This window comes from Onychostruthus taczanowskii, unplaced genomic scaffold, assembly GCF_017590055.1.
Source record: "Onychostruthus taczanowskii isolate IOZ18803 unplaced genomic scaffold, ASM1759005v1 scaffold33, whole genome shotgun sequence".
Taxonomy (NCBI): domain Eukaryota; kingdom Metazoa; phylum Chordata; class Aves; order Passeriformes; family Passeridae; genus Onychostruthus; species Onychostruthus taczanowskii.
In genome coordinates this window covers 3,637,195-3,651,546 of record NW_024500683.1, presented here as the reverse complement: position 1 = coordinate 3,651,546, position 14,352 = coordinate 3,637,195, and the positions used below count along the sequence as shown (strand labels likewise).

Below are 14,352 nucleotides of genomic sequence, written 5' to 3'. Positions count from 1 at the left end.
TGGATGTTTACTACTCCCATAGAGTTTGTCTCATCATTGCCTGGAGTCAAGCCAGGATCCTTTTGTACAACTCACAGTCCCTGTCATGGTAGAGGAGCCAAGGATGTTTACAAAAAGCCAGTTATAATTTTCACATGGAAGTAACTGTATGTTCTCTGTTTAATTGGCAAGTCTTTGTTCGGAGATGTTGGAAGTTCACAGTCGCAGTTTGCCCTGCCATTAGCTGGGAGCCGTGGAAAGGAGCTGTTCCATGCAGCCACTTGAGCCTAAGTGTTTGAAGCCAAGGAATTATATAACACCAGCTGAAAAATGTTAATGCTGAAAATAAAGTTGAAAAAGAATTGGCAGGGCAGACTAGCAACAATTAGGTATTTTGGCACGGGTTTTGAAAAACCAGTTTGAAAGGAAAAAAAGGATTTTCCTTCTTTAATAAATAAAAAAAAGGAACATTCGTTTAATAGAATCAAAAATTGGTATTACCTATTTGTAGGGTCATGCAGAGATAGGTTAATAGAGTTCAGTTCAATAATACAAATGGATAATAACAGTCATTAAGTTGTCCATTAAATGCCATTAATATGTCCATTAAGTGCCAAAGTCCGACAGCTAAAATATTTGAATTTTTTTTTAGGTTAGATCTTCAACCCATGTATGTGATCATTACACCATTTACTTTATGGGGCTAAACAGACATCCCAGGAATTTATCTAGTCCACAAAAATAGTAAATTGCAGCCAAACAAGGCTCAAAACTGAAATTTTGGTGAATGACATAGGGAGTGATTTAGATGCAGGAAGATAGAGAAAACCACAGGCAGGTTCCCATAAGTGGGAACACTCACATGGGCCATAAATGTTTAAAAAGGAACTATGCTCTGACTAGCTCTTGTCTGTGCAGAGAACTCAAATTGCAGTAGTTTTCCTGGAATAGGATATATATTGGTGCAATTAAAACTGACAAAATATTAGATTTATATTACTCAAGCTTTTGGCCATCAGATACGTCCACATATATAGCTTGATACCAGACATAATTCAAGGTCCCAAAACGAGCCTGTTGCAGTGTGTGTGTGTATGTCACCTTTTTGTCACAGCCTTTTGATCTGTTCTGGGGCGTTGCTACACAATTTTTTGAAGGAATGCTCAAAAATGTAAGAGGAGGCATTTTGCTGACCTGTAATACAATACAGCCAGGATACAATATTTTATTTTAGGCACTGAAAGATCAACTGTTTGTTTTCTGTTTGACAGGTCAACATGGTGATTGGCATTTTGGTATTTAATAAACTTGTTTCCAGAGATGGAATCCTAGATAAAAAACTCAAACACAGAGCGGGGTAAGCAACAACTGGGTTATTTTAAAGCATATTAAAATTTTATCACCAGTTTTCAATTACAGATATTCAACAAAAATTCTTTTGATTGTGCTGTGTACTTTTATATCGATGTAACAGTGTTTCTAACAGATTCCATTAATCTCAAAAGCTGCTGTTATATTATCCTGAGGGAATGCAACTGAAAAAAACTAAATATAACAAAGCATAAGTACAACAGTATTAAGTTAATAAGAATGAGGATTTACAAATCTGAGCAGAGGTTTCACAAGATGGTTACATGTGTAAAGCTGTTGCAGTTAGGATAACAGTTTTGTGAACTGTGTGTACTGAAGGAACTGATTATTTTTGTCTAGCTTTCAAATTTAATTACTATGGCAAGAAATGTTGTTCATTTGTGTTAATAGTTATAAAATGTATTTTACAGCAATATACCCTTAGTCAATGTTATTCTGCCATTTTGACTACATTAAGAATTTGCCTTTGTTCTTGTATCCACATAACATGTACATAGGTGTATTTTCTAAATTAGTGTAAAAGAACATCAAAGTAAAAAAATCCACATAGTTTAAGAGTTAAAAAAGAAAGGAAAAAAAGGTAAATGTGTCTCATTGATTATTTACTTGTATTTATGCAAAAATTATGTTTATTATCAAAAAAAGAAAAGATTATGACAGTGGTGGTATCAGAAACTGTTCTACTGTGGGTGATAATGAAGTACTGCAGCAGCAAACCTAGATTCATTGCATATTGGAGAAAAGTATTTCACAACTGCATCATCAACTTCCCAATGCTTATGAAAGTGTATTTAAACTTTGAATAATGATTTTTTACAGTTGTATTTTCAAGTATTGTATTTTGGCCCAGGATGTAGTTTAACTCCACCAATATCTGTGTTTCTAACAATGATAAATGATAGTATTTTCATTTTTCTGTGTATTACTGCTATGGGCAAAGTTATTGCAGATTCACTTTTAATTATTTTAAAATTACGTTATTACCTGTAACTAACAGTAGCATTCCTAATAAGTTTGATGTGTACATTTATAATAAATACTTTAGCTGGTGTGATTTGCATTTCATATTAATGTAATCAAGTGTTTCAGTTTTCATTTCTTCCACCATCATTTTGACAAACATGTACCAAACCACCAAACCCTGTATTTTTATTTTTTTTGTTTCCATCTGTTTTCATTAGAAAGTATTCATTTCATAACCTTATTTTTGTCTACATTGCTCCATCAACATTCTGAACTCTGTAATAACCCTAGTGAAATCTAGAATATTATAAAACTGCCCAAATTGTTTCAAAAGTAGCAATGACTTAGTAATCACCAATTCAAATTCACATATCCTCTAATTTCAGTGATATAAGGAGCTGGGACAGCCACAGGTTTGGCTTTGTAAATTTTGTAAGGATATTCAAACTTAGATTTAACTGCTGTTCTTTTTTTTTCCTCAGCTACTCGGTTGTAGGCTATGGAAATCTATTTGCTGATACTTTATTTTCTTGATTAAACAAATAACTTGCTTTCTAATTGTGTGACTTAGTAAAGAAATACTTTATTTTAAAGCAATCTATCTTTAAAATAAATGGATAAAGAATCACAGATTGTTCTGTTAACCCAGCTATTTTGGGAAAAGATGTAGATACCCTAATAAGAAACAATCTTAACTTGTGTGATATTATGAGATGGTGGCTTAGCAACAGCATTCCTTGATACTACTTGGCAGATGACATCTCTTGAGTCTATCCTTGAGGCACAGAAATTTGTTCATCATTTGATCTCCTCTGGAAAGGTGATTGTCATTCATTCCTCAAGTATCTTGCCAGCCATTCTCAGGAAGGCAACTTCATTCTTCCTGGCAAAGATTGAACTTACATTTGTCAAAAGTTCAGTCAAAAGTTCAGTCCTAGGATTTAAAACAAGTGAATGGGGAAAATATACTAACTCCAAGTGCTTTTTATCACCTTAATAAGCAAATGGAGAATCAACAAGTGGGAAAAAATATGCTGATGGATCTCAATTACAACCTCAATCCTTTTAATGGTAAAAGAGGAAGCATATGCAAATGCCCAGGCTGAAAATTTACATTTTGTTTATACACACATTAAGTTCTATTATTATTTGCAAGATCCAGAGCAGTTTTGTAGAGGTAAAGAGAATAATCCAGTCTAATAATGCTGAAGTACTGCTAGGCAAAGACAGAAAGTAGTTTCACAAGCTCAGTTTATACTTACCCAAGGCATTTTTCTAGTTCATTCTTTAATCTATATTTTTAATTGGTCCCCGTTGATGTGGGTTCACTGAGTTATTTTCTCACCCCAAAATCATCTTATAAAAGATCTTGGTTCTCACTGGTTTCTTACAGAAGAAACTGCCTTTTTATGGGAAATATACTTTGCACTTTTTAATGGAAAATGTTCATTTGGTTTTTCAAAGTGGAAAACACTGGAGTTCAATGTTGTTTTGGACAATATGTTACAAGTCTTGTGATTGCTGGGTTTGGCTATAGCAAAGAGTTCAGTTGGTTAAAATATCTGGGAAAAACCCAAAAATGTTACTTATCTTCACCATGTTGACCACTTTCCAGCTGGGAATAAGTAAAACATCCTTCCTGTCAGCTATGTCACATCTTATTCAGCTATGATTGCTCCCATTTCTGATAGCAGAAAGAGAAGGAATAGAAAAAATATTTATATAGTTGATTTGAGAAGCTGATTGCATGCTGTATGGAAAGCTTAAATTCCAGGTTTTGTCCTTTAACTCTTCTGACAGGTGCAGAGGTACAATTGTCTATACAAAATGCTTTGAGCTTAATGCTTGTGTATTGTGTTTTATTAAAAGGCAAAACAGGTCCGCTTATTTAGCACCAACCCTTTTTTAGTACCAACTGATACTTATTTCATCAGATTCCATATGTTTCAAGCCCTGTATTCAGACCTTTATGTGACATGAATAAAATCATTCCAGATATTAGTGGGCCGTGCAGGTCACTAGTGAAAATCTGTCTATGCAGTATGGACGTACTGATTTGAGGCTTGAATAAATTTTTCAGGTTTCTTTCCCTGGTAATGTTCTGTAATGGTCCATATTTCACACTTCTCTTCTAAGTGACCTCTACTCTTTCTCAAGCACGTTTGGATGCAACAGTCTTTCATCAGGTCTGAATAGAGGGATTTCACTTTGTGTGTCTATCCTAGCACGTGCTTATGTTTCCTTCAGTGTACTGAGCAGTTTTTGATCACATTTGGGGCCTTTTTTAGACTAAGTGGAAGAAATAGAGTTTGCATGAAATTAAGCCCCATAACATTAACATGTAAAGCTAACAGTAATGTAAAGTACGAAATACAGTTTTGCAACAATTTAGAGCATTCATCTTGAATAAGTCTACTTACTTTTTCTGCATGACGTCATATTTAAAAGCTAAATTTCAGTAGCAACGTTTTTTGGTGACAATTCAATATTTTGTTCTTTTTGTGGGTGTTCTGTTTGTTTGCAGTCAGATGAGTGAGCCTCATAGCGGTTTGACGCTCAAATGTGCCAAGTGTGGAGTAGTTTCAACAACAGCTTTGTCAGCCACCACCGCCAGTAATGCCATGTTAGTCCTGATCATTTACATCTTCTTGTTACAAATCTTATACAGTGCATGTGAGACAATAGTTTGATGATGACAACTGTGTTTGCTAACACTGTATAAAGTGCTAAGCACATTTAAATACTTCTTTAAAAATTGCAAATGTGTTTATTAACTGAATACAGGATATTCTTTAGAACGTAAAGTACAACTCTTACATTCTTGTCTATGATTTTCAAGTTAAATTGATAAAGTGATATCCTCAAATATGTTTTATTTAATGGTGGGCTTTTAATATTTTTTTCAATATGCTGCTTTTCTCTTTTTTTTCCATAGGGCATCCCTTTGGAGCTCCTGTGTGGTGTTGCCACTTCTAGCACTGACTTGGATGTCTGCAGTTCTGGCCATGACAGACAAAAGATCAATATTATTTCAGATACTTTTTGCAGTATTTGATTCATTACAAGGCTTTGTTATTGTCATGGTCCATTGTATTCTCCGAAGGGAGGTGAGAAATGACTTCCCAGTTTTCCAAAGGGCTGTGCTCCTGTTAATCCCTCAACTGCTCTTTGATTTTATATACAGCTTGCTCTGCAGAAATATATTTCATGGAAAGAGAGAACTAATTTATGGTGAGATGCATAGGAACAAGTGAAAGAGAAAAAGAGAAAAAGGGAAAGAAGGGGAAGATAAGTTAATTTTCCAAGTGCAAAATAGCAGTATAAAATTTTACCAACTTAATTCAAGGTGTCTTTTAATCAATCCTAAGTACAGTTGATTTCTAAGTGTTAGTCTTTCCCAGCGAGTACAGGAAAAGACAAACATGAATGCCCTTCTGAAGACCAAAAGCTATAGATTTTTACACTCTCTAAAGCAGGATCAAATGCAACATTTTTTCAGCTTATACTGTCCCTGAAAGAGAGCACAAGGAGAGGATGTGTTATGTTGGAGAAGATCTGCCATCTCAGATCTACAAACTCTGGTACCTACTAAAGTTATGGAGACAGCAAGGATGAAGACAGATGAGTGCTGTGAGAACAGCAAGGATAGCAATACCCTGGCCTGCCCTTCACAGCTCAGTGCCACCTGCCACAGGATTCATCACCACTGAAATCAGATGGCAAAGCTCCAACACAAGTGCTCTTTAATCTGGCTCTGGTGACGGCTTCTCTAACCTACCTAACCTGCTAACTAACCCCACATTTTATTGAGATGGGTTTGAGAGCAGTAGTGTAAAGCTTTCTTGGCAGGCCTGTGGTAATGGGGCCCTCCATCAAAAATGAGCAGGTGGAGCTGGACTGGAGAGTAGTTCCTGGTCCATGGGCATACCTATTTGCTAGTCATTTATCAACTTCAGGATGTTTACCACACCAGTAAATACGATTATAATGTCCAGCATGTTTCCCTGGGATGGACAAGAGTTATTTCAAAACCTCAGGACTAAAAAATAACCAAGGAAGATGTTTCAAGAAAGGTTTATTGTCAATGCTGAGTGAGGAATCTCACACAGGGGTTTCCCTTTTCACCTCTTGACACCCTTTAGACACTGAAATTTAGTACATTAATGAAAAATAATTATGAGTGACATAATTTATTCAATTCTTTCAGCATTGTGCCACTTTGCGTGAGATTTATATCACTGTCCTTCACAGTATGCATATGTGGTTATCTTACCAAATAATGAATTTTCAATTTTAAAAGAAAAAGTCAGTGTCTTGCAAAAATTAGCACCTTACATTGTGCTGATTCTTTCTCACTTTAATCACTCTGTTAGGAGCAGTAAGTTTTTGTATTTCTTGGTTTATCAGCTCTCATACTGGAAGGGGCTTACCTCATTTAATACCTTTTCTTTTTTCTTTGACTTTTCCTTTTGTTCAGGATAAAAATATTCTAAGAGATAATACTCAAGAAAAATCTATTTTATGTAGAACTCTCTTGCAATCCCCTTATTTTCTTCAGCAATTTCTTTCCCAACATGATTTACATCTGGGAAAGAGGGTAGTCTCATCTGTAAATCTGAAAGCACTCATTTCATATATTATTTTAGTATAATGGTAAGACACTGCATCTATTTTCAGTAGAAAGGATGGTGGTTTCATTCTGGATTTCCTCTCTGTGAAATTTTTTATATCCACTGGGATTTATTAATTAGCCCAGAAAGGGCATACAACCTCCCAATTACTGTCCTAGTTAATAATTATTATTTTAAAATATATACCTTTTGCTCAAGGTTGCATGTGAAACATTCAAAACTAAAGCAGTATGAACATAATCTTTCACAGAGTCATAGAATACTGTCAGTAGGAAGAGACCCATAAGGATCACTGAGTCCAACTCCCTGCTCCTCACAAAACTAGCTAAAACTAAGCCATATGACTAAGAGTTGTCCAGATACTCCTTGAACTCTGACCATGGCTTGGAGCCATGACCAAGTATGTTCTAGTGACTGACCACCCCCAGGACAAAGAACCTTTTTCTAAAGTCCAGTCTGAATTCCCCTATTCATTTCTTGTCCGGATGTTCTAATTCCATTTCCTTCTCTCGTAGTTCCATTTTCTTGTGACTTTTGTAAGGATCCACAGAGGCTGAGACATACATCTGGTTATCAATCATTGATTTTGTCAAAAAAATACCAAAATCTATGAGAAATTCTTTATATAACTTAGCATAGCACAGTATAAAATAAAATTTTAAAAAAATAATAAAGCAGCAGTTAAACTTACATCAGTGCAGTAATGCAGGAGCTTGTTTGAAAAAAAAATGTATTTTGACTGTTGATGAAAGATTAAAATCAACAGATATCTTCCAACAATGTCCTAAGCCTTGAATTAAAGATGCATTTCCTATTCTAATGACAGCTGTTTGCTGCAAATTCTTCATTCCCAGGGAATGGTTCACTAATGCTGAACATCTCATAGAAACATTCCTGTCTGATCATACTCACAGCTAGAACTGTGGTGATTGCGATGGAATTAGTCTTTTCTATATGTAAACTCAGTTTCCAAATTCTTAGGATACCTTGACTGGAACCACTTTTAGCTCACTGTTTCTAATGTAAGCATTATGCAAAAATACTGGATTATAAGTATGATTCTAGAGGAATCTTTTCTTTAGGTTTATGTGTTGGAAATCAGCTAGTTATGGTTTATTTTGTCCACTCCTTGTTTAGCAAAACAAACACACACACACACACACACACACACACACCCCCCTATATATAAAATAACTGCAAAGAGTCATTACTCTGTTTAACAACTAACAGAAGTTGCTCCAGCAAGTCAGTCTGAGCTGTTACACATCACAGTTCTAACATGAAAATTCTAGAAGAAAGGCATTTTATAAAGCAGCTAAATAATCTATTTACATGATGTTTTTAAAAAATTACCTCATGGGAAGTCTTCCCAGTGAGACCCAGAAAGCACCAAGGTTTGATAAGGTTCTGCCTTATCAAAATAGAGGAGAATGTTTCTTCTTCAGCCATGACAACTTAGGCAGAAGTAAATGTACAGAGACAGCTTATTCACTAATCAGCAGATTATCTCCGGCCAAAATTATGACAGTGGTGTTGGTGGAAAACAAAGAAGCCTAGATATATTGCTGATTGAACTATATTTGACAGAACACAATTGCAAACTGGTCAAAACACTTGAGGAATTAATTAAGGCACTATTTTTCATATGTTCATAGAAATTTCCTTAAGAAGCAAAAAGAAGTAAAAGTTGATGCACTTGAATCAATTTTAATTCCAAACTTACTTGGTTCAGTTTGTAGCAGCAAAGTCATAGGTGTCTACCACACAGAAAGAGATGAAAGTCCAGTAAGTTATGTTTCAGTCTTCAGAGTCTTCAGACTCTTGGAGTCTGGCTTTCCAGCTCCAAAGACCCTCAGGTGAGTACAGGCCAAGAGAGTGGGCAGTGCCATCTTTGCACTGCACATGGTGCCTCCCAGCTGAAAGAATAGTCTGATACTTTTGGTTGCCTGCAAAAGCATTTAGCTCTGCCAGTGTCTGTCAGGGAAATCCTGCCAGAATATTTGTCACTCTTGATGACAGCTAGAAAGCTATCTCAGTTATAGCCTATAAGATTGATCTAATATTTATAGCATGCCAGCACAGGCAAAACAATAATTCTGACTGTCAGGGGAAAAAAAATCTGGGGAGGAATATATCTCCATAAAATTCAAACAAAGAGGACAGCCCTGCTTTACTATGCCTTTATTGTCATTACATCACAAAAAGAGACAGACTTCTACAATTATATATAAAAGCCCCTTTTTTTCTCTTGGTTGTATTCATATAAAGTTAAATTATGGAAATATTTGTTACTTTCTCTAACACACTGTATTGAAGACCTTTTGTGACAGGAGCTGCATTAGGAAGCCAGGGATTTTCACCAACTGAGATGTACAGCTGGAAGAGGACTAAGTGATGTGTCACCTATTTCTGTCCATCATCAATTCAGTGTCTTTTGGAACGACATTAAAACTTTCTATACTTCTATTTCCTAACTTCTGAAAAGAATAGGATACTTTTTAAACATAAGACCTATCATAGACAATTTGGAAATTTTGGAAGAAAAATGCAAAGTGGTTAGATAATATTGCTTCATTTTGCCTTCTTAGCCCAGAGAGCCTAGAGTTGTTCTTTTTTTTTTCCTCACCTTGCTGTTTAAACACCTAATTGGACATTGGAAGATGGTGATGGATGTGTCACAAAATGATACAAGGGATCAGCGTTGAACCTTATCTATCTCAGCAAAACAGTTTGCCTGATCTGCTTGAACACAGGATGCTTTAAAGCTGGTTTGAATCACACTTAGTAACTTATGTTAATGCTGGTGATGGGAGGAACCCACATGTAATTTTTTCTTTAGCTGTGCTCTGCGGAGTAGAGAGCATTTGGATTAAATTCATCGTTGGCGTCTAGAGCCCACATTTCAGAATTGCAGGAGAAAAATAAAAAGTACATGAGTAGGGCAAGGGTAAGTTATAAAAGCTTGGAGCTGGTTACTGTTGCTAAGGAAACTACTTCCCTGGTATCCGCACGTTCATCACATCTGTCTCTCCTTCTCTGCCCAGCTCTAAGAAAATCTTGTATGCTGATGTTAAAAGGCAGGGGGGAAAACAAGATTATGTTTCAAAGTAAAATGTAAAGAAGCACAGTCTTTACATACTCAAACAACAATTTTGAACAAGCAGTCCAGAAGAGTAAGCTGGTATTTAGAAAGTTCAACCATTTTGATTCTGACTTGAGTGAGGACATCTAGAAATTGAAACATATGTCACTATCCTGGATAATGCTACATTTTACATTCTGTTAACATGTTCAGATCATATGCTGCTTGCACCTTAGAAGCATTGTAAGAAGCATGCACATTTAAGAGGATTCTAAAATCAAGATTCACTGCTTTGATGTAGAAGGCACTGAAAATATGAAATGAGATTCTTGAGATCTCTAGACCTATTAGAACTGGAGAACCTCCATGAACAAAGAGTCCCAAAACTTAGGAGGCCCATTGTACAGAGTGCAGTGAGATAAACAGTGTGTTCTGAAGTAACAATGCTTTGGGGTCAAGCATCATGTACCTGGAGATGAGATTCAGCACAGCTGGGGATGCTTTGAAGGAAGCATTTTTTATTATATTTTTTGTCAAATCACTGTGCCGGTGCTTATCCAAGAGTATAAAGCTCTGAAGTGTGACCTAACTTCAGCATTGATAAAGTGAGAGAAGACTTGGATTAAATTTGCAGCAACTGGGAAATGCTAAATTAAATTAACATCAAAAACATGGAAAACCAAAGCAAGTGTAGTGACCTAAAATCATAATCTGAATTTCAATACAGCACACTTTAAATTACAACATGTGGTAAGTCTTGATTGAAATCAATCCAAACCTTCCCACCTTGCTTGATTCTTCTTTCAGCCCTATTTTTGGTTCCTTTCACTTGCAAGAGTCACTTGTCAAGACTGCAAAGCACTCCTATTCATTTAAGGATTGAGGCCTTTAAAAAATTGCTTTCTATTTAGAATGTTTTTTAATTTCATTTTTGCTTTTGTGATAGCTTCTAAACAACTCACATTAGAATATGATACATTTAAAGGGGACAGCTTCTCACCAGCAACAATTTATGAATTATCTTCTTCTGCTGTTCACAAAATGTCCATGAGTAGAAGACAATTTTATCCCTTTTAATTATTCTGAATAAGACATCAAGTAATTTTTACAGATAATAAATGGAATGTAGTTTTTTTAGGCATTTCATTCATAGTACTTTTATATTTGAACGAGAATTTGGATCACGAAACCAACTCCCTGTTTCCCAAGTCACATCTTGCTTTTGTACTTTCAAGAAATCTGTGTATGTGCAAAAAGTCCACTTTTCTTCGTGTGCTCTCATTGAAAAGAATCTGGAGAATTTTATTCCTAGAAGAGATGCATTAGGTTCCCTATATATGGAGCTAAAGATTATTATTGGAGTCAGTAATATCTTTCAAATAGACTAATACTTTAAAGTACCATTAGGAGATTACAATAATTATTAAGAACCGATTTCAATAACTGTCTGATTACAATAAGTGTAAAGAATTGTCTTTCAAGAATCATACATTTATCAAGAAGAAGATACACTTTTATCTTGCAATGGTTAGAAGTATATCTATTAATCTTGTTGTCAGATGTCTACCAAAGTGAATAAGAAAAAGCCAAAAACTATCACCAAGACAAATGCGGCTTAAATACTATATAATCACTGTCTAGTAGCTAATTCTGGCCGTACATAAAACTAATTCTGTGGTCTCAGTGTGATAAACTGACAAATTTATAGCAGCCACCAAGTATAACAAATGTATGAAATTACAGAAATAGGCATTTATATTTATTGCCTCTGATTTATGAAGTGGGCTAAAGAAAAGTCATGCATCATATTCCATATGATTTAATTTAATCTCTACTAGGAGTCTCTGATGTTACACAAGAATCAGTATAAGATATTTTTTTCACAGGTTCAAGACGCTTTCAGATGTCGGCTAAGAAATTGCCAGGATCCAATCAATGCAGATTCTTCAAGTTCTTTTCCTAATGGACATGCTCAAATCATGGTTAGCTTTTATTTTCTTCTTTGCCTATGAATTTAGTGTTCCTAACAGAAAGAAAAACTTACTGTACTGTATGTGGCAAGTTTACATAGCTGAAACATTAACACCTAAGTGAAAGACTGTTTAGGTTTTCATCTGCTTGCTTAAATATCTTAGCTAGTTTTAAATTGTTGGTGTGATTATTTAGTGGAGCACAGTGACTTAGTATTTTCTACCTGTGTTTTTTAGGACAAAAGAATCTTATATAGGAGAATAAAAACCAATTTAATAATATATTGTGACTTTTTCTAGTGTTGGTGTAAAGAGTACTGATGTATTTCCCTTCATAAGGTGTTGAAAAATGTTCTCAAAGATAAGGAGAAAGTGATAGACATTCTACAGGGAGAACATATTTTGCGTGTTAAATGAAGAGATAGTGAATTTTGCTAATATTATTACATAATGGATTAAGACAACATAGTGGTCTCTTCACTTTGAACAGTTTGTCATTGACTGTAATGGGGTCAGAATCAGGCTCTAAAGACATGCAAGGCTCAGCAAGAATGCAAGGTACAAGCAGATGCCCTTCAAAATGACGACTCAAAAAAAGAATTTAATGTTTGGACTTCACAAGCAAGAAAGAGATCGGTTTTACTGAATATTTAGCATGGAATAAACTTCTTGTGAAAATAAAAATAAAAAGTAAATAAATTGTCTAACAGAATAAATAGTTTTGTTTAACTAGGAGAACTGTGCTTTGATTACCAACTGTTAAAATTCTTGTTCTCACGATTTTTGCATAATGAAATGAACAATAGTTGTTTTCAGGGAGTACAAAAATTTTATATGACTACAATAATAGAAAAAAATTACAGGAATTTTCATAACATCAGCACTTCATTTACACAAATTAATGAAGTTTCAAACAGGATGGACTATTTGAATTACACTTATTCATAGTAATTTGTATTGCAGGCTATTTTTCATACCTCTTTTCATAACATTACCATGAAACTCTTCCTTAAAGAAAATCCTTTGGTGAGATGTAGAAGTTACTCTTCCATATACCTTAAAAACTATACACTGTATCATTTTATTAAAATTATATACTCTACTTCCACCTATTTTATTTTATTTTTTCTGGTCAGGCAGTATACTTTGAAAACCACCCAGTTACACTTTAGGAAACTTTGTAAAGCTCTGCTGTTGTAAAACAATACACTTCACCTTCTCAGCAACAAGAAACCACTTTTAACAGACTATGACCCTGTAAGTAGGACATTTTGGAAGTGCTAGTTGGCAAAAAGGAATTGTGGTTTATTTTGGAATTATTAATGGCTGTTCTGATTCACTGTTTCTTGTTACAGACTGATTTTGAGAAGGATGTAGACATTGCTTGTCGGTCAGGTAAGAACATTGAGAGGGTGTTTAGCCAACAAAAAGTAGTCTTGTACAAGTTTCTTGTGAAGTGAAAATCAGAAAAATATTGGGGTTTGGCTGTTTATAGGAAATGTTTATTAATTTAAACAAAAGAAAATGTGAAAAATTATGTCACCTTGCGAATACATTATTTTATTATGTTACTAAGGCCATTAACTAGAATTGAGCATTTGGAAAGTAGTCAAAGGTGTGACTGTCTATTAGAAAGCAAATAGTTGTGGCAAGAAGATAATTCTTAATGCATTAAGCTTTCCTTCCCTGGTACACAAGCAAATGTGAAAACATCATTTTACGTTAACAACCAAAAACAATAGTGTATCTTGACTGCTGTGTATATGAAGGATGCATCAATTTGTGTTCATTTTAAAGAGGGTATGTTTTTTAGGACCCTAAGTGAAATCAACAATAGTTTAAGAAAATAAAGTTTTGTTCCACTTTAATGAAAAAAGTTGCACATTTTTTAAAGATATTTCAGTAGTGTGATCTTTAATCAGTTGACTGTGTTTGTTTCAGACATTGTTAAAGATAACACATTTTGAGCTATTTATTTGCCAACCTTGTTTAAATAGTGCAGTATAAAATAAATTGCTATTTAAATTCTACAGAATTTTTTTCATCTAGGAGATATTTCCAAAGGACAGTTTTTCCTAGGGAAACAGTCTTGCCAAACACCCTCAGTTTTCACTAAAAGGAAAGAGAAAGAGAGAGTGTGTCCTCTCTACAGGGTGAGTCAGAGCAGAAGCCTGATTTAGCTGCTCTGCATCAGCCACCTGAAGGACACTCTCACTTCACTGGCTAAATGTGGAGCCAAGAAAGCTGAAAGCTGATCTCATTAAGGTGAAGATTGAGTTTCCACTCACCCACCTTTAAAAAACTGCCAATTGAGTTTCTTGCTATATAGACTTAGTTCTTCCCTACGGATAATTTT

The 14,352-nt window shown here is 34.9% G+C and overlaps 1 protein-coding gene across 1 annotated transcript in view; it reads left to right on the top strand.

Moving 5' to 3' along the window:
* The window catches only part of ADGRB3 (adhesion G protein-coupled receptor B3), a 439,699-nt gene that overhangs the window by 403,007 nt on the left and 22,340 nt on the right, over positions 1-14,352 (top strand). The window contains exons 22-26 of the mRNA XM_041410625.1: positions 1,251-1,336; positions 4,838-4,936; positions 5,249-5,420; positions 11,913-12,008; positions 13,352-13,391. Of these exons, the coding sequence (XP_041266559.1) occupies positions 1,251-1,336; positions 4,838-4,936; positions 5,249-5,420; positions 11,913-12,008; positions 13,352-13,391 (493 nt within the window). The remainder of the gene's footprint in view (positions 1-1,250; positions 1,337-4,837; positions 4,937-5,248; positions 5,421-11,912; positions 12,009-13,351; positions 13,392-14,352) is intronic.